This window comes from Salvelinus sp. IW2-2015, linkage group LG4q.1:29, assembly GCF_002910315.2.
Source record: "Salvelinus sp. IW2-2015 linkage group LG4q.1:29, ASM291031v2, whole genome shotgun sequence".
Lineage (NCBI taxonomy): Eukaryota > Metazoa > Chordata > Actinopteri > Salmoniformes > Salmonidae > Salvelinus > Salvelinus sp. IW2-2015.
The window spans coordinates 15,553,772-15,567,548 of NC_036842.1; the positions used below are offsets into that span (position 1 = coordinate 15,553,772).

The 13,777-nt window shown below is 46.3% G+C and overlaps 1 protein-coding gene across 3 annotated transcripts in view; it reads left to right on the forward strand.

Moving 5' to 3' along the window:
• Positions 1–7,599, forward strand: part of igsf9a (immunoglobulin superfamily, member 9a) — a 27,626-nt gene extending 20,027 nt beyond the window's left edge. The window contains exons 14-22 of one of the 3 annotated variants that reach the window (XM_023983902.2): positions 1,149–1,339; positions 1,501–1,715; positions 2,038–2,122; positions 2,487–2,657; positions 3,018–3,056; positions 3,523–6,187; positions 6,367–6,452; positions 7,106–7,271; positions 7,501–7,599. In XM_023983902.2, coding sequence (XP_023839670.1) covers positions 1,149–1,339; positions 1,501–1,715; positions 2,038–2,122; positions 2,487–2,657; positions 3,018–3,056; positions 3,523–6,187; positions 6,367–6,452; positions 7,106–7,251 — 3,598 coding nt within the window. In that variant the 3' untranslated portion in view covers positions 7,252–7,271; positions 7,501–7,599. Of the gene's footprint in view, positions 1–1,148; positions 1,340–1,500; positions 1,716–2,037; positions 2,123–2,486; positions 2,658–3,017; positions 3,057–3,517; positions 6,188–6,366; positions 6,453–7,105; positions 7,272–7,500 lie in introns of all 3 variants that reach the window. The other 2 variants (XM_023983901.2, XM_023983903.3) reach the window with 2 other exon arrangements.
• The last annotated feature ends 6,178 nt before the right edge of the window (positions 7,600–13,777 follow it).

The window sequence follows — 13,777 nt, forward strand, 5'->3', positions numbered from 1 at the left end:
TGATTCAAAAAATAGAGTTTTTTGTCTAAACTCCACTCGCCGTGTTTGGAGGACGCAAGAAGGATGAGTTAAACCCCAGAACACCATCCCAACGGTGAGGCATGGAGGTGGAAAACATAATTCTTTGGGGTGCTTTTTCTGCAAAGGGGACAGACGCTGCACCGTATTGAGGAGGATGGATGGGGCCATGTAATTGCGAGATCTTAGCCAACAACCTCCTTCCCTCAGTAAGAGCATTGAGAGAGGGTCGTGGCTGGGTCTTCCAGCATGACAACGACCCGAAACAACACAGCCAGACGGCAACTAAGGAGTGGCCTCCGTAAGAATATCCAAGGTCCTGGAGTGGCCTAGCCAGTCTCCAGACCTGAACCCAATTAAAAACCATCTTTGGAGGTGAGCTGAAAGTCCGTATTGCCCAGCGACAGCCCCGAAACCTGAAGGATCTGGAGAAGGTCTTTATGGAGGAGTGGCAAAATCCCTGCTGCAGTGTGTGCAAACCTGGTCCAAGAACTACAGGAAACGTATGATCTCTGTAATTGCAAACAAAGGATCAGTACAACATATTAAGTTCTGCTCTGCTTTTCTGATGTATCAAATACTTATGTCTTGCAATAAAATGCTAATTAATTACTTAAAAATCATACAATGTGATTTTCGGGATTTTTGTTTTAGATTCCGTCTCTCACAGTTGAAGTGTACCTATGATAAAAATTACAGACCTCTACATGCTTTGTAAGTAGGAAAACCTGCAAAATCGGCAGTGTATCAAATACTTGTTCTCCCCACTGTACAAAAGTGAAATAAACAATAAAAATCAACAGTAAACATTCCACTCACAGAAGTTCCAAAAGAATAAAGACATTTCAAATGTCATTATGTGTATATATACAGTGTTGTAATGATGTGCAAATGGTTAAAGTACAAAAGGGAAAATAAATAAACATATATATAGGTTGTATTTACAATGGTGTTTGTTCTTCACTGGTTGCCCTTTTCTTGTGACAACAGGTCACAAATCTTGCTGCTGTGATGGCACACTGTGGTATTTCACCCAGTAGATACGGGAGTTTATCAAAATCGGGTTTGTTTTCTTTCTATCTCTGTCTCTCTCTCCTTTCTCTCCATTCACTCTCCTTCTCTCTCTGCAGGTTGAAGAAGATGTCTGTGGGTGACAGTGGGGAGAAACAGGAGTGGCTCTCTGTGCCCGTGCCCTCCTCCTCTGGCTCCAGTCTGCAGGTGACGGGGCTGGTCCCTGCCACAGAGTACCAGTTCAGTGTCCTGCCACACAACAAAGTGGGCACTGGGCCTTTCAGCGAAATCGCCACCATCCGAACTCTGAGTCAGTACCCGTTGTGTTGAAGTGTCTTCTGTTTACAATGTCTCTTTAGAGCCTGAATTACATTGTCTACTCTAAGGCTGCATGCTTGAATATTATTCTCCAAATTATAGTTCCTAAGTGGTCTATTTTTTTCCGAAGTGTGTTCTGTCTTACGCTTTCAGATCCACTCCCAAGGAGAGCGAAACTAGAGCCACCCACATCGCTGTCAGCCAATCAGAGCTTGGCAGGTATAGTCCTGCAGTGGTCCCCCTTGTCTCAGTTCCTGCCCATCACTGGATTTGTCCTCCAATCGCGCACTGAGCAAGGGGAGTGGTTCAATCTGGACGAGGACATCGGTGCCAATAGGAGTGTGATGATCGTTCCAGGACTGCGCAAGGTAACCACCAGTTCCTGTTCGTCACTCCCTCAGAGACCAGTCAGCAGACATCAGTCTTAAAGACTCTTATCTCAGTTAGACACCACAGTGGTATTTAAATTAGGAAGCCTCTCTCAGGCTTATCATATGACAGCGATCATCTTTCTTCCTTCTTTCAATCTATGTCCTTTCTCCTCTCTCTGTCTGCCTCCTCTGTCCCTCTCTCCTTCTCTTCCCTACATCTGAATTCAGATGAGCCTGATTAGCATTGCAGGCGCGATCCTATGTTGACAAAGTCTGGTTTCATCCCCACGTCCCTCCGTCCTCCCCTGTGTGTGTGTAGGACTGTGTGTATGAGCTGCGGCTGCTGTCCCGGCGAGGGGAGTTGCTGAGCGAGCCCAGTCCATCAGTCAACGTCTCCACCATGGGTTAGTGTTTCAGGCTGGGGAGCCAGGCAGAACCAGACTCTGTAACATTACCACAGGCACCACAGGCCCATTACAGAATTAGAACAGCCCTCTGGAGAATACTGGTCTTTTAAGAGTCTGAATTAGGAAATATTGCAGCTAATAACTTATTTAGAATTTGACCATATCTGGCTTTTTTAACATGATATTAATATTTCACCATGGGACTTATTGAAGACGTATATATCAGCGATAGTGTCATGCTTTTATCATGCTGTGTGTTGGACAAGCTGCCCTAGTGTATTTACTGTACGGAATGCATTGTTAACATTTGGTTGTGGTAGAGTTCTGTGTTATGGATGCTGATGTTGCGGTCATGTCACAGGGATGGATATGTACCCTGCCACTTCCCGCTTCCTGGAGTTTGTTCCCGAGCCACTATTGGCTGGAGTGATGGGCGGCGTGGGCTTCCTGTGTTTGGCCCTCATCCTGGTCCTAGGGACAGTGTGTATCTTCAGTCACAAGAGAGACCAGCGACGCAGGAAGATGAAAGATGGTGAAACATTATCACTTACTGATCACATGCACTATGAACACCATTATACAGCATGTAGATGGCTTCCAATACACTTTCCTAAATCATGTGCATAGACACATCGCCATGCTTGTCAACCCCATTCCCCTTTCATTGTAGAATAAGTTAATTTAGTTTACATTGCTAGCTAATTAGGGTCATTCCTCATTAATGTGGCTGATTAATGTGAGTGTAATTAACTTTGAGGCACGGCCCATTGCTGTGCCTCCGGCCATTTTTGTCTGCTTTGATTGGGCTCATATAATTGGGCTTGATTTTGTTTTTGAATGTATTTCCTTTCCATGGTGACTGTGTCATTGTGAATCATCATCCCCCCTTCAGATCTCCCTTCTGTCATCTATAAAAGCCCCCCCTCAACGTAAGTACCCTTCCTCCATAATATCATTAATTGTTCTCCCTCTCGCCATTTTGTTTTACTTACTGTAGAGCTGATTTTTTTTCGGACTTTTAGGAGATTTTAATTTTACCATACCCAGGATCGCCTTAATACCCAGGATCGCTTTAATGTCTTTTTTTTCCTCAAGACTGATATCTTCAAGACAGCTTAAGAAGTCTTCATGACTCGCTATAGACACATTTTCATTTTTTCAAAGACATGACTCAAGATTTCTTCACAAAACATCTCAAGACATGGTGATGGCTCAGTAAAATCTCTCTCTCTCTCTCTCTCTCTCTCTCTCTCTCTCTCTCTCTCTCTCTCTCTCTCTCTCTCTCTCTCTCCTCTTCTCTCTCTCTCTCTCTCTCTCTCTCTCCTCTCTCTCCTCTCTCTCTCTTCCTTTCCTTCCTTCCTTCCTTTAAACCCCTCTCTCTCTCTCTCGTAGCAGTCCGCTTGCTAGCAGTCCAGACAGTGTGCTGAAGCAGAAGCTCCTCCCTCCCCACTGCCACCCCCACTATCCCGGCTCCCAGTCCTCCTGCTCCTCCTCCCAGTCGGACCACTCCTCCTTTGGCAGACCCAGCCACAGTGAATACAAGGACCAGCGCCAGCAGCTGCTCTCCTGCCCCCCACCTCCTCCTCACTATGCCGTCCACCACCATCACCACCTCCCCAGGATAGGCTCTTCCCCCTATTCCCCTCTAGAGTTTATCTCTAGAGGTCCAGACGGTCGCTTCATTGTGCAGCCCTACGACCAGTCCTCCGTCCCCTCCTCCCACACCATGAGATCCCTGAGGAAAAACTTCCCACAATCCACTGGGGTCCAGAGGTCAGTGTCCCTTCGCTCTGAGAAGAGCGTGGGGAGGGAGCCGCCTTTCGTCCTCTCAGTGGACCTACCCCCTTGTGGTGGAACTGACCCCAACCCCACGACCAGGGTACGGGCCATGGCCAAACACCTCTCCCTCCACGGACGCTTCTACCTGGATGAGGAGCAGGACAGTTGTGCTGAACATCCGGACAAGAGTAGTCTCTACTCAGACAGTAACTCAGACATGTCCCCCCAGCCAAGCCTGGAGGAGAGCAATCCAGGATACCCATCCCTAAAGCGGGCCGTCCAGCCAGCCACCGCCAGCACCCTGGTCCTACAGATGGAGCATGAGAAGGAGACCGGCAACCTGAGCAGGTGTCTGAAGCTGGCCCGGGAGAGAGAGAAGCTGGAGAGAGAGCTACGGAAGTACACACTTGATAGTAACGCTACTTTAGGCGGGAAGAGAGAGGGACCAGGCAGCGACGAGGAGAGGTGGAGAGAGTCTGAAGAGTGCGATCCAATATGGAAACCTCAGGACAACACTTCACCACACAGTCACACCCATCATCTCAGTCATCCCCAGGTCAACAGGGGGTGCTCAAGCATGGCCAAAGTCCCTTCACCCCCGTCCTATATTCACTGGGAGGCCAGCCCTCTCACTTCAGCCACCAGCCTTGTCCCAGCACATCTCACATCTGAGAGGACAGCGGCCCTCCACTGTGACCCTCCACTCACCCAGTGTCCCTCTCTGTCACCTGTCACACAACACCCCTTCAGGTCAGAGAGAGCAGAGTGTCACTCTAAGGGGAGGGTGAGCCACCAGCCACTAGACAGGCAGGAAGGGATGGAGACTGCAAGGGTCAAGACACACACAGGGCTTTGTGATGAAACTCACATGTCAACAGAGTTGAAGAGAGGTGACTTGGAGTCACATGAATGGAACAGCAAGAGCAATCAATTTAATGTCAGCATTTCACACAAGTCTAAGCCAGATGTCTCTGTCAACAAAGTGCCTGGTTCAGGGAGAGTGGAGTTAGCAAGGTCACAGCCATGTGAAGAGTCATCTCTACACACAGCGGTTGACCTCTCAGAATGTGTAGAAATGAGTGTGGATGAACCAGAGGATGAAGGCTCAGTGGATCCTCCTACAATTCCTATAAGGCACCAGAGACATGCCCATCAGGTAAACAATGAGTCCCCATTGGCTGAGAAAGACCACAGAGGACCACAGACCATGAAAGACCACAGAGCCCATCCATTGGCCCACAGGATAAGCCCAGTGCCTAGGGAGGAACGGGAGAAGTGGCACAGAAGGTCATCTCGGAGTAGAAGCCCAGCTACCATTCAGCCTCCTAGGCCGGCGCTCAGGAAGGCTATCAGTCTAGGAGGCTTTCAGAACAGGAACAGCGGCAACCACCAGCGCAGCCAGAGTCTAGACTCCAGGAGACAATCCCTGGGTAACTTCCTGACGCCTGACGCCTGGGTCGACTCTCTCAGCCAGGAGAACTGCTCCTCTCCCTTCTCCTTCCGCCCAGACTCTGTCTTCTTTGAACCCGAAAACACCTTAACTCCTGAGACCCCCACCCACACAGAGGCCCCCCTTGCTTCTCCGCCTCCCGCTCCCCCGCCACCTCCCCCCCAGGACCCCCGACCTCCCAGCAGGGCCCCACAGCAGCTCTGTGAAGCATATGGGGGTGATATGCACATCCAAAGCGTAAGAAAACCGGTGCTGGAGAGACAGACGCAGCTCCCCCCAACCCCTCCTTCAGTGCCTTCCAGCCCCAGTCATCCCCCCCACGACCCCAGGAAGAAGGCTTCCATCTTCCCAGACGCCTACAGGTGGCCCATCACCTACCAGGAGGCCCTGAGGTCGGTGCAGCGCATGGAGGCCAGGAAGAATGCATCTCTCCCCAGGGACCACAGAGAGCACCCCAGACCCCCAGACTGTAGAGGCAGAACCACAGCTCCCTCCCTGCTCAGGGGTTACAGCTGGCCTGCACCTCACCACACTCCTCAGCCACCCCAGGAGGAGGAGAAGAAGCAGGAGGAGGTAGTAGTGGAGGAGGAAAAGGAGCAGCGGTATGGGGGACATGAGGTGGAGATTGGGAGGTATCATCGGGGAGTGCCAGACTCGGGGGGGAGCTACAGTAGCTATGCCAGCCAGAGCAGTGGCAGGGGGAGTCTGGAGCCTCCAAACGGGCGCCTGTCCATCTGCCTGTCCCCAACCCTCACCAGCTCTCCTGAGTCCACCGAGGAGATGCAGGGAAACACAGTGGAGTCACACCTACAGGACATGGAGGCATTGAAAATGTGAGTCTGTCCCTTGAGCTAGTATGTACTTCAGTCTCCCTTTATTTAGTGTCTCTAATGCTCTCTTTCTACATTGTCCCTTTGACATTGAGCAACATGCAACATAATGAATAGCTGATGAGAGAAAATCTTCAACTTTAGCCATTACAAACTTTCCGCTTGTGCGTGTGTTTCTTCAGGAGAAAGGCCTCAGTGGATGAGAATTATGAGTGGGATTCAGCTGATGTGTCCATTCAGCTGGGAGATCAAGACCTTGAAGGTAGAGGTATGAGAGCTATAATGTTCTTTTAAGACTGGCATGCCGCTGTCTGAGCGAAATATGTTCAGAACTGAGTTTAATAACACTAGCTCTGTTGCTTAAGAACAGGCATGTCAAAATAATTTTGCCCCCGGGGCCACATTCTGTCTTCACCGAGGCTTCATGGCAAATTGGGTATATTGCCTTGTCAAGATCTGCAAAAAAATATGATTTCTATCCAATCTTTTGGGACTTTTTGATGGTTCCGGACTGTCGACACTCTTAGGAGAATAAAACGGTGCTATCTAGATCTTAAAAGGGTCCTTCTGCTGTCCCCATAATAGAACCCTTTGAATAACCCTTTTTGGTTCCAGGTAGATCCCTTTTGGGTTCCATGTAGAACCCTTTCCACAGACTGTTCTACATGGAAACCAAGAGAGTTCTATCTGGAACCAAAAAGGGTTATCCTATGGGGACAGCCGAAGAAGCCCTTTGGAACCCTTTTTTCTAAGAGTGTAGCTTTCGTTTTGGGGATTGTTAGCGGGCTGAACACGGTGAAGACACTTAGGTCTTTTTTAAAACAATGTCCTTCAGAAATTCTTCAGTTTGATTGATTGACACCCCTGCTTTAGATTATGTAAGGATATTTCTAATCCCTATCCAATCGTCTCCTGCTTTAGGCCTGTTCTCCTCAGTTAGTCTACTGAAGTCTACTCCCAGCCTGCACCATTCCAGGGAGGGCCTCAAAGAGTCGGTCCACTTCCAGGGTCATCGCCATGTGACCAGCCGCCACTCAGAACCCGAACCAGAGACTGTGATGTTCTGACAACCCCATCCATCGCGAAGGTCAGCTCAGAGCTCTTATCTCTGTTATTGTGTGTCTGCACAAGAGCATTGATCTGTGTGATTGGCTGTGTTTACCCATGTCTATCCCACCTTATGTATTTAGCTTTACTCTGTGGCTCTTATTGTGTTGGTGTTCATCTTTTTCTTATCTCTTTGTGTGTATCTGTCAGTCTTCTTCTCCTGTTGCTTTCTACTAATATCTCAGTGAATGTTTGTTTTATTTATACAGACTTCAAACAAGGAGGTGAAAATAGTGTGCCTTCATCGGCAATTCAGCATGGATGTACAGTTGTCAAAACTCTCATCCATGGGATAACACTGACTGACTGGACTGGTGGACGCTCAGGGCTTAGTGGTTACATTGATTTCTCTCTGCTACTTCTATGGGATACTTGTACTATGAAACTTGTTACCAAGTAAGTGAAAAGGCAGGTACAATCTCTGGTCTCGCTTGCCCGTCATCATGGCACTGTGTACGGAAATACATAATTAATACTCTTGGACTCACGGAAGAACAGTTGGAGGGCCTTTTTATTGCTTTGAGAAAAAGCAATCCACCACTGGGCTGTCACTTTGTCCACTGCTACAACACTTTCAACTTATGACAGAACTATGACGTATGATTGATTTTTCTGTGAGATGGAGAGAGAGCGTTTGAGAGGGCAGTATGACAGGTCCTTAAAATGAAGGAGGACTGATGGAGAATGTGCCGAAGTAGGCTGCATCATGCCTTTTTTCACGTCGTTTTGTTCCTGGTCTAGTGTGACCGCTTCTGCAGTACAACTATGAGCTCTGAGTAGACGATCAATAATATTACCCAGGAGGTTAACTCACTCGGGTTAATCAGATGTAGCTCTATGAAGAAGGATTGCTTTCTTTTCTACCCATATTCTCAATGTGTAGCTAATCGAATCTCTCATTACTCTCTATTTTTAACCTCATTGATGTTGTGCAATGTTTGATCTGTCTAATGATTTTTTTTGTACCCAGAGTGCAGTCGTTTTTTTTGTTTGTGACTGAGGAGGGTGAGCGTTTGGCTGGTAATGATCACCTGTTGCTGGGATAAGTGAAGGCCGTTTTTTCACCAACCATGTGTAAAATGAGTGTTATTATCAGTGCGCATTATCCGGTGAGATTTTTTTGCTGTGTCTAATTTGGAGATGGAAACCTAAATGGTATTTTTTCAATAAGTCAATCTCTGAGTCATCCTAGTCAGGGAGGGAGATGGGAATTTACAGCTTGTCTGAAGAGTTAATTATGCCCTAGAATGCCTTCCAGCACAACGTCTGGTGATAGAGGAGAGAAAGGAGGGGCACCGCGGGTGTGAATGCCTTTTGAGCTGTACACACTCTGTTATCAGCTTACAACACCAGATCACCCCACTTACCCTCCATTTTAATTCCATCAAACATTTGTACACAGAAATGACTCCCAGAGAAATGTCAGTTTGTCCACTTTGGGTTTTATATATGTGGTATGGTTCTCAATAGCAATACACTGCCAATATACATGTAATATTTTCTCAACAGTTTGTTCCGAATCCTCAGACTGAATGCAAATGCAGTTAGATGAATGACTAGCCTAATCATTACTGCTACTGTGCTTTTGTAAACATGCATTGTGATTGTATAAGGATAAAGGTGAACTATTTTCAAGGTTTTTGTGTACGTTGTACTTAAATATATCCTTTTTTATACAGAAAATTATTCATTGTTTTGTATAGTAAGACTAGTGTATTTCTTTGTATGGTCTGTGCTTTGTTTGCTGATGATGCGCCGTACAAGCTATCCTTATATAAACACATTTTCCATAGAACTGAAAAATAAATACTGGTTCTATGCATGTTTTATTCAGTAAGTCAAAGCCATTAGCTGTCTCTTTTTATAATCCAAATGAGCATTTACTAACACATCGGCATGAACAACGAACCTGAAGTTGATGTGTTTACCTGAAATAATGAATTAGTAGCAACATCTTCGACCCTGTCTATCCCTCTTCTATTTCCTTGATATCACTTCTCACTTTTTCATGCAGTTGTGTTTTTTCTCCCGCAGAAGCATTCCCGTGGTCTCATTAACAGTCAGGAAGAGGACATCATTATGAAGCCATTAACAGTGCCATGATGCAGCAGATAACACTTCAATGGGAGAATCTCATTTGCATACTCCTCTTGTCCTCTCCTTGTCTCCTCAAAAACCAATGGAGGAGAAGAGGGGAGGGATTTTGAGAATGAGTTTTGAGAAGGAGGCGAGGAGAGAGGAAGCGAGGAGTATGCAATTGAGATTCTCCCCATATGTTAGGCCCATTTGTCTGAAGGACCTTCAGTACCTTTTCCACTAGAGCATGTTGTTACTCAGCATATTGAACACCTTGTTTATGCACCGACTCATAGAAAAATAACGAACAAACAAAGGTATCAACGTTTGAAGTTTATCAGTAGGTGTGAGATTTGAGGCCGGATGTTTTATAGAATTCTTTTAAAGAGCCATGCTTTAGACATGAAATTGAACAGAAGAAAAGGCCATGTAAATGATGAAGCAAACAGAGTATTCTTTTAAAAACAAAACTTTTCAGAGAAGGTTATTGTCATAGATTCAAGACCGACTCATTCCAGTCTCTTCAAAAATACCCATAATGTTTCAGGTAAAACAGTTAAAAATACATGATTTAAGATATAGATCAAGGATTGTGGGTTGACCATGGTTAGTTAAGTATGCTGTTGCCCTGGTGATGGATTGATGTTATGAATACATACGGTCGATTATAAAGCTGCCGCAGTTGAAAAATTAAATGACACATTTCCACTTCAACTTGCCCGGGTTATATGCTGTTCCTTGTGAAGAAGACACTTAGCTTGAAAAAGGACTAGACATACTGTGATGGATCTCAGATGATACTAAATTAGGTTTCTCATAGCCTATTTCTTCCCTCTCTCACTCACTTCACACAGCCTATTACAATTGACTGGGGCCTTGAGCCCAGAGAGAAGCACATTGACTTGTGCATTGTTCCTTCATTAGCTGGTCCTCAGTCAGGCTCACAGAACGACGCCATGCTGCATTAGTGAAAGGTGATGAGCATGGTTAAAGAGAGGACCCTGAGTGAACCCCCAGGAGCCAGGGGCAGGCAGACAGGCACACGTGCACACTCCGCAAGGACAAAAGCACACACGTGTACACGTGCACACACACTGACACGTACGCATGCCTGCAATCTCTCCCTCTCTTTTGTATAAACTCTTCTGCCCTATAGAGAGAGTGCTGTTTAAACCTTCAACCCAAAGTGTACTTCCTCTGTGAGTTCCTCTGTGAGTTCCATGTCAGTCATGGAGTTGTTTGCCATCCGTCCCTTTCAAGTTCAAGTTTCAAGTTTTGTTAGTCGTGTGTACGGGATAGTCATGGTATACACCGTCCAAACAAATGCTTGCTTGCAGGTTCCTTCTCGACAATGCAGCAACAATAAGAACTAATAAAATATCAGTAGAATAGAATAAACATTTTAGCATATGTATAATACAGGCACAATTTATAGTCCAATATTTACATGTGTATTGGGGAAGTGGGGATTGGGGGCATGTGTTATTGTGCAGTATTTAACAATCATAATAAGAGTCTGGTAGCAGCAGTTGTGATGTGTGTGTGCATGTGTGTTAAGGTGCGGAGAATCAGAGCAGGTGATCAGTTCAAGTGTTCAGCAGTCTGATGGCTTGTAGATAGAAACTGTCTGGTATCAGACCTCAACTGTTGGTATCAGATCTCATGCTCCAATATCATCTGCCCGATGATAAGTCTGTTGAACAGCTCGTGGCTGGGGTGCGCGGGGTCCTTGATGATGCTGCCGGACTTACTCAGGCACCGTTTCGAGTAGATGTCCTGGATGGGTGGGAACACGATCCCAGTGACGTACTGGGCCGTCTTCACCACCCGCTGGAGGCCCTTGCGGACGTGGACGGAGCAATTTCCGTACCAGGTTGTGATGCAACCGCTCAGGACGCTCTTGATGGTGCAGCGGTAGTATTTGGAGAGGAATTTCTTCAGCCGCCCAGGACGTAGAGACGCTGTTGCACCCTCTTGACAAGAGTGGTGGTGTTGTTGGTCCTTGTCAAGTCCTCTGTGATGTGGATGCTGAGGAACTTAAAACTACTGAATCTATACTGCAGTCCCAGGTCCCAGGTCCTGTCCCCATGGTTCTCTGCAGCCCGGGATCCTGGAACCCTCTGAATGATTTCCCTTCACTGGCCCTGTCTGGGAAGAGCACATCCCTCATTGGCAGATTGTAATTGGTTCAGAAAAAGGCATCCCTGCTTCTATCACTGTGACTTACTCAGTATCCCTCCAGGTCCCTCTCTCTCGCTCTCTCGCTTTGTCTTTCCTCTCTCTTGCTCTTTCCTCTCTCTCGCTCTCTTTCTGTCCCTTTCCCTTCATGCACCCAATCTATTTTAGTCTCTTTTTCTCCCTCAGTCCTTCTTTCACGTCCTTCCTTCTCCTTCTGTCTCTGTCTCTCTCTCCCTGTCCTTCTGTGTCACTGTCTCTCTCTCCCTGTCCCTCTGTGTCACTGTCTCTCTTTCCCTGCAGCATGCCTGGCTGCGCGGAACATTTCCTCGCGGTTGAAAGCTTGTCAAGCAGCACCTCTCTGTCATCGCCTGATCTGCTCACATCTCACATCTCACAGCCACTAGTGAAGTGTCTCTGCCATTAAAGGTCAGCTTGTTGCCATCTGCCACCTACCACCATGCCAGTCTGTTACCTCCTGATTGGACAGGGGGAGGACAGAGAGTGGTACCTCCTGATTGGACAGGGGAAGGACAGAGAATTGGTCAAAGTGGGTGAAGTGCCCCAGGATGTTTTTTCCTATGGATGTTAAGGGTCTTTCCTACTGACCCTTAACATCCATAGGAAGTATCAGAGAGGCTATTATCTATAACTATATACTATCTCTCTCTTCCTCCAGCCTCTCCTTCTCAAGAATCCCCCCTGCTGTGCCGTTATCCTTCCTCTTTCACCACGACACAACTGCCTCTCTCCCCTCATGTCAACCAGATTTTCAAACCAATAACAATTTCTCTCCTGCCCCCAACCCCCCGCCCTATCACTCCATTATTACTCTGCTGCATTTCCAATTTTCTCCCATTCCCAGGCATCTCCCCCAAAGCTCCTCTGATGCTAGCTTGCGTCAAATTGCTGCAGAGTTGAGACAGGCAGGGGTTTTGTTGGGCTCGTCCCAATGCTCCTACACCTAAGAGACTCTTGCTGGGGCCGCCAAGTGCCAATAAACTTTAGAGAAACCTTCCCTGTGCCAGCCAATTATCCTCGGCCATTGTTGCCTCCGTATGCAGAAGTTGTGCTGCAGTTTGAGAGTGATGGGGTACAGCCATAGGAGGGAGACGGAAAGTGTTGTTATTGATAAGAAGCTTGCCCTTGAGATATGAAAGACTGTGCAGTACCTTTTGCAATGTTGATTGTTGTCCATAGGTCAGATGTTATGTAGTAGGTGAGTTGAATGACCTGGTAGCATTCGTGGTTACACAATCTTACCATCACAATAGCTAACGACACATAGATACGGTAGGGGGTCTACCTTATGCCTTGTCTTTCTTCATAATTTCTTGCATGGCTGCAGGAATTACAATATGCTATTAGTAAGGCAATCAAGCAGGTTCCTGTGGCTGTCATCAGAATGCATCGAACTCTCCATTATTAATGAAAACCTCAATGTATATTAATGGTCATGCATGTTAATGGTATGGATTTTACAGTGCCTGAATTCAAAATGGATTAAACACATTTTTCTCTCACCCAAGTGAAAACAAGTTTTTAGACATTTTTGCACATTTATGGAAAATGAAATGCATAAATATCTAATTTACGTACTGTAATTATTCACACCATAAGTCAATACTTTGTAGAATCACCTTTGTCAGTGATTACAGCTGTGAGTCTTTCTGGGTAATTCTCTTAAGAGTTTTCCACACCTGGATTGTACAGCAATTGCCCATTTATTATTTTCAAAAGTATTCTAGATCTGTCAAATTGGTTGTTGATTATTGCTAGACAACCATTTTCAGGTCTTGACGTAGATTTAAGTCAAAACTGTAACTCGGCCACTCAGGAACATTCACTGGCTTCTTGGTAAGCAACTGCGGTGTAGATTTGGCCTTGTGTTTTAGGTTATTGTCCTGCTGAAAGGTGAATTAATCTCTCAGTGTCTGGTGGAAAGCCGACTGAACCTGGTTTTCCTCTAGGATTTTGCCTTTGCTTAGCTCCATTCCATACATTTTTATCCTGAAAAACTCACCAGTCCTTAACAATTAAAAGCATACCGATGACATGATTCAGCCAACGCTATGCTTGAAAGTATGGAGAGTGGATTTGTCACAAACATACCACTTTGTAGTCAGGACAAAAAGTTAATTGCTTTGCCACACTTTTTGCAGTTTTACTTTAGTGCCAAACAGGATGCATGTTTTGGAATATATTTTTTCTGTACAGGAGTGGAGTAACTACAAT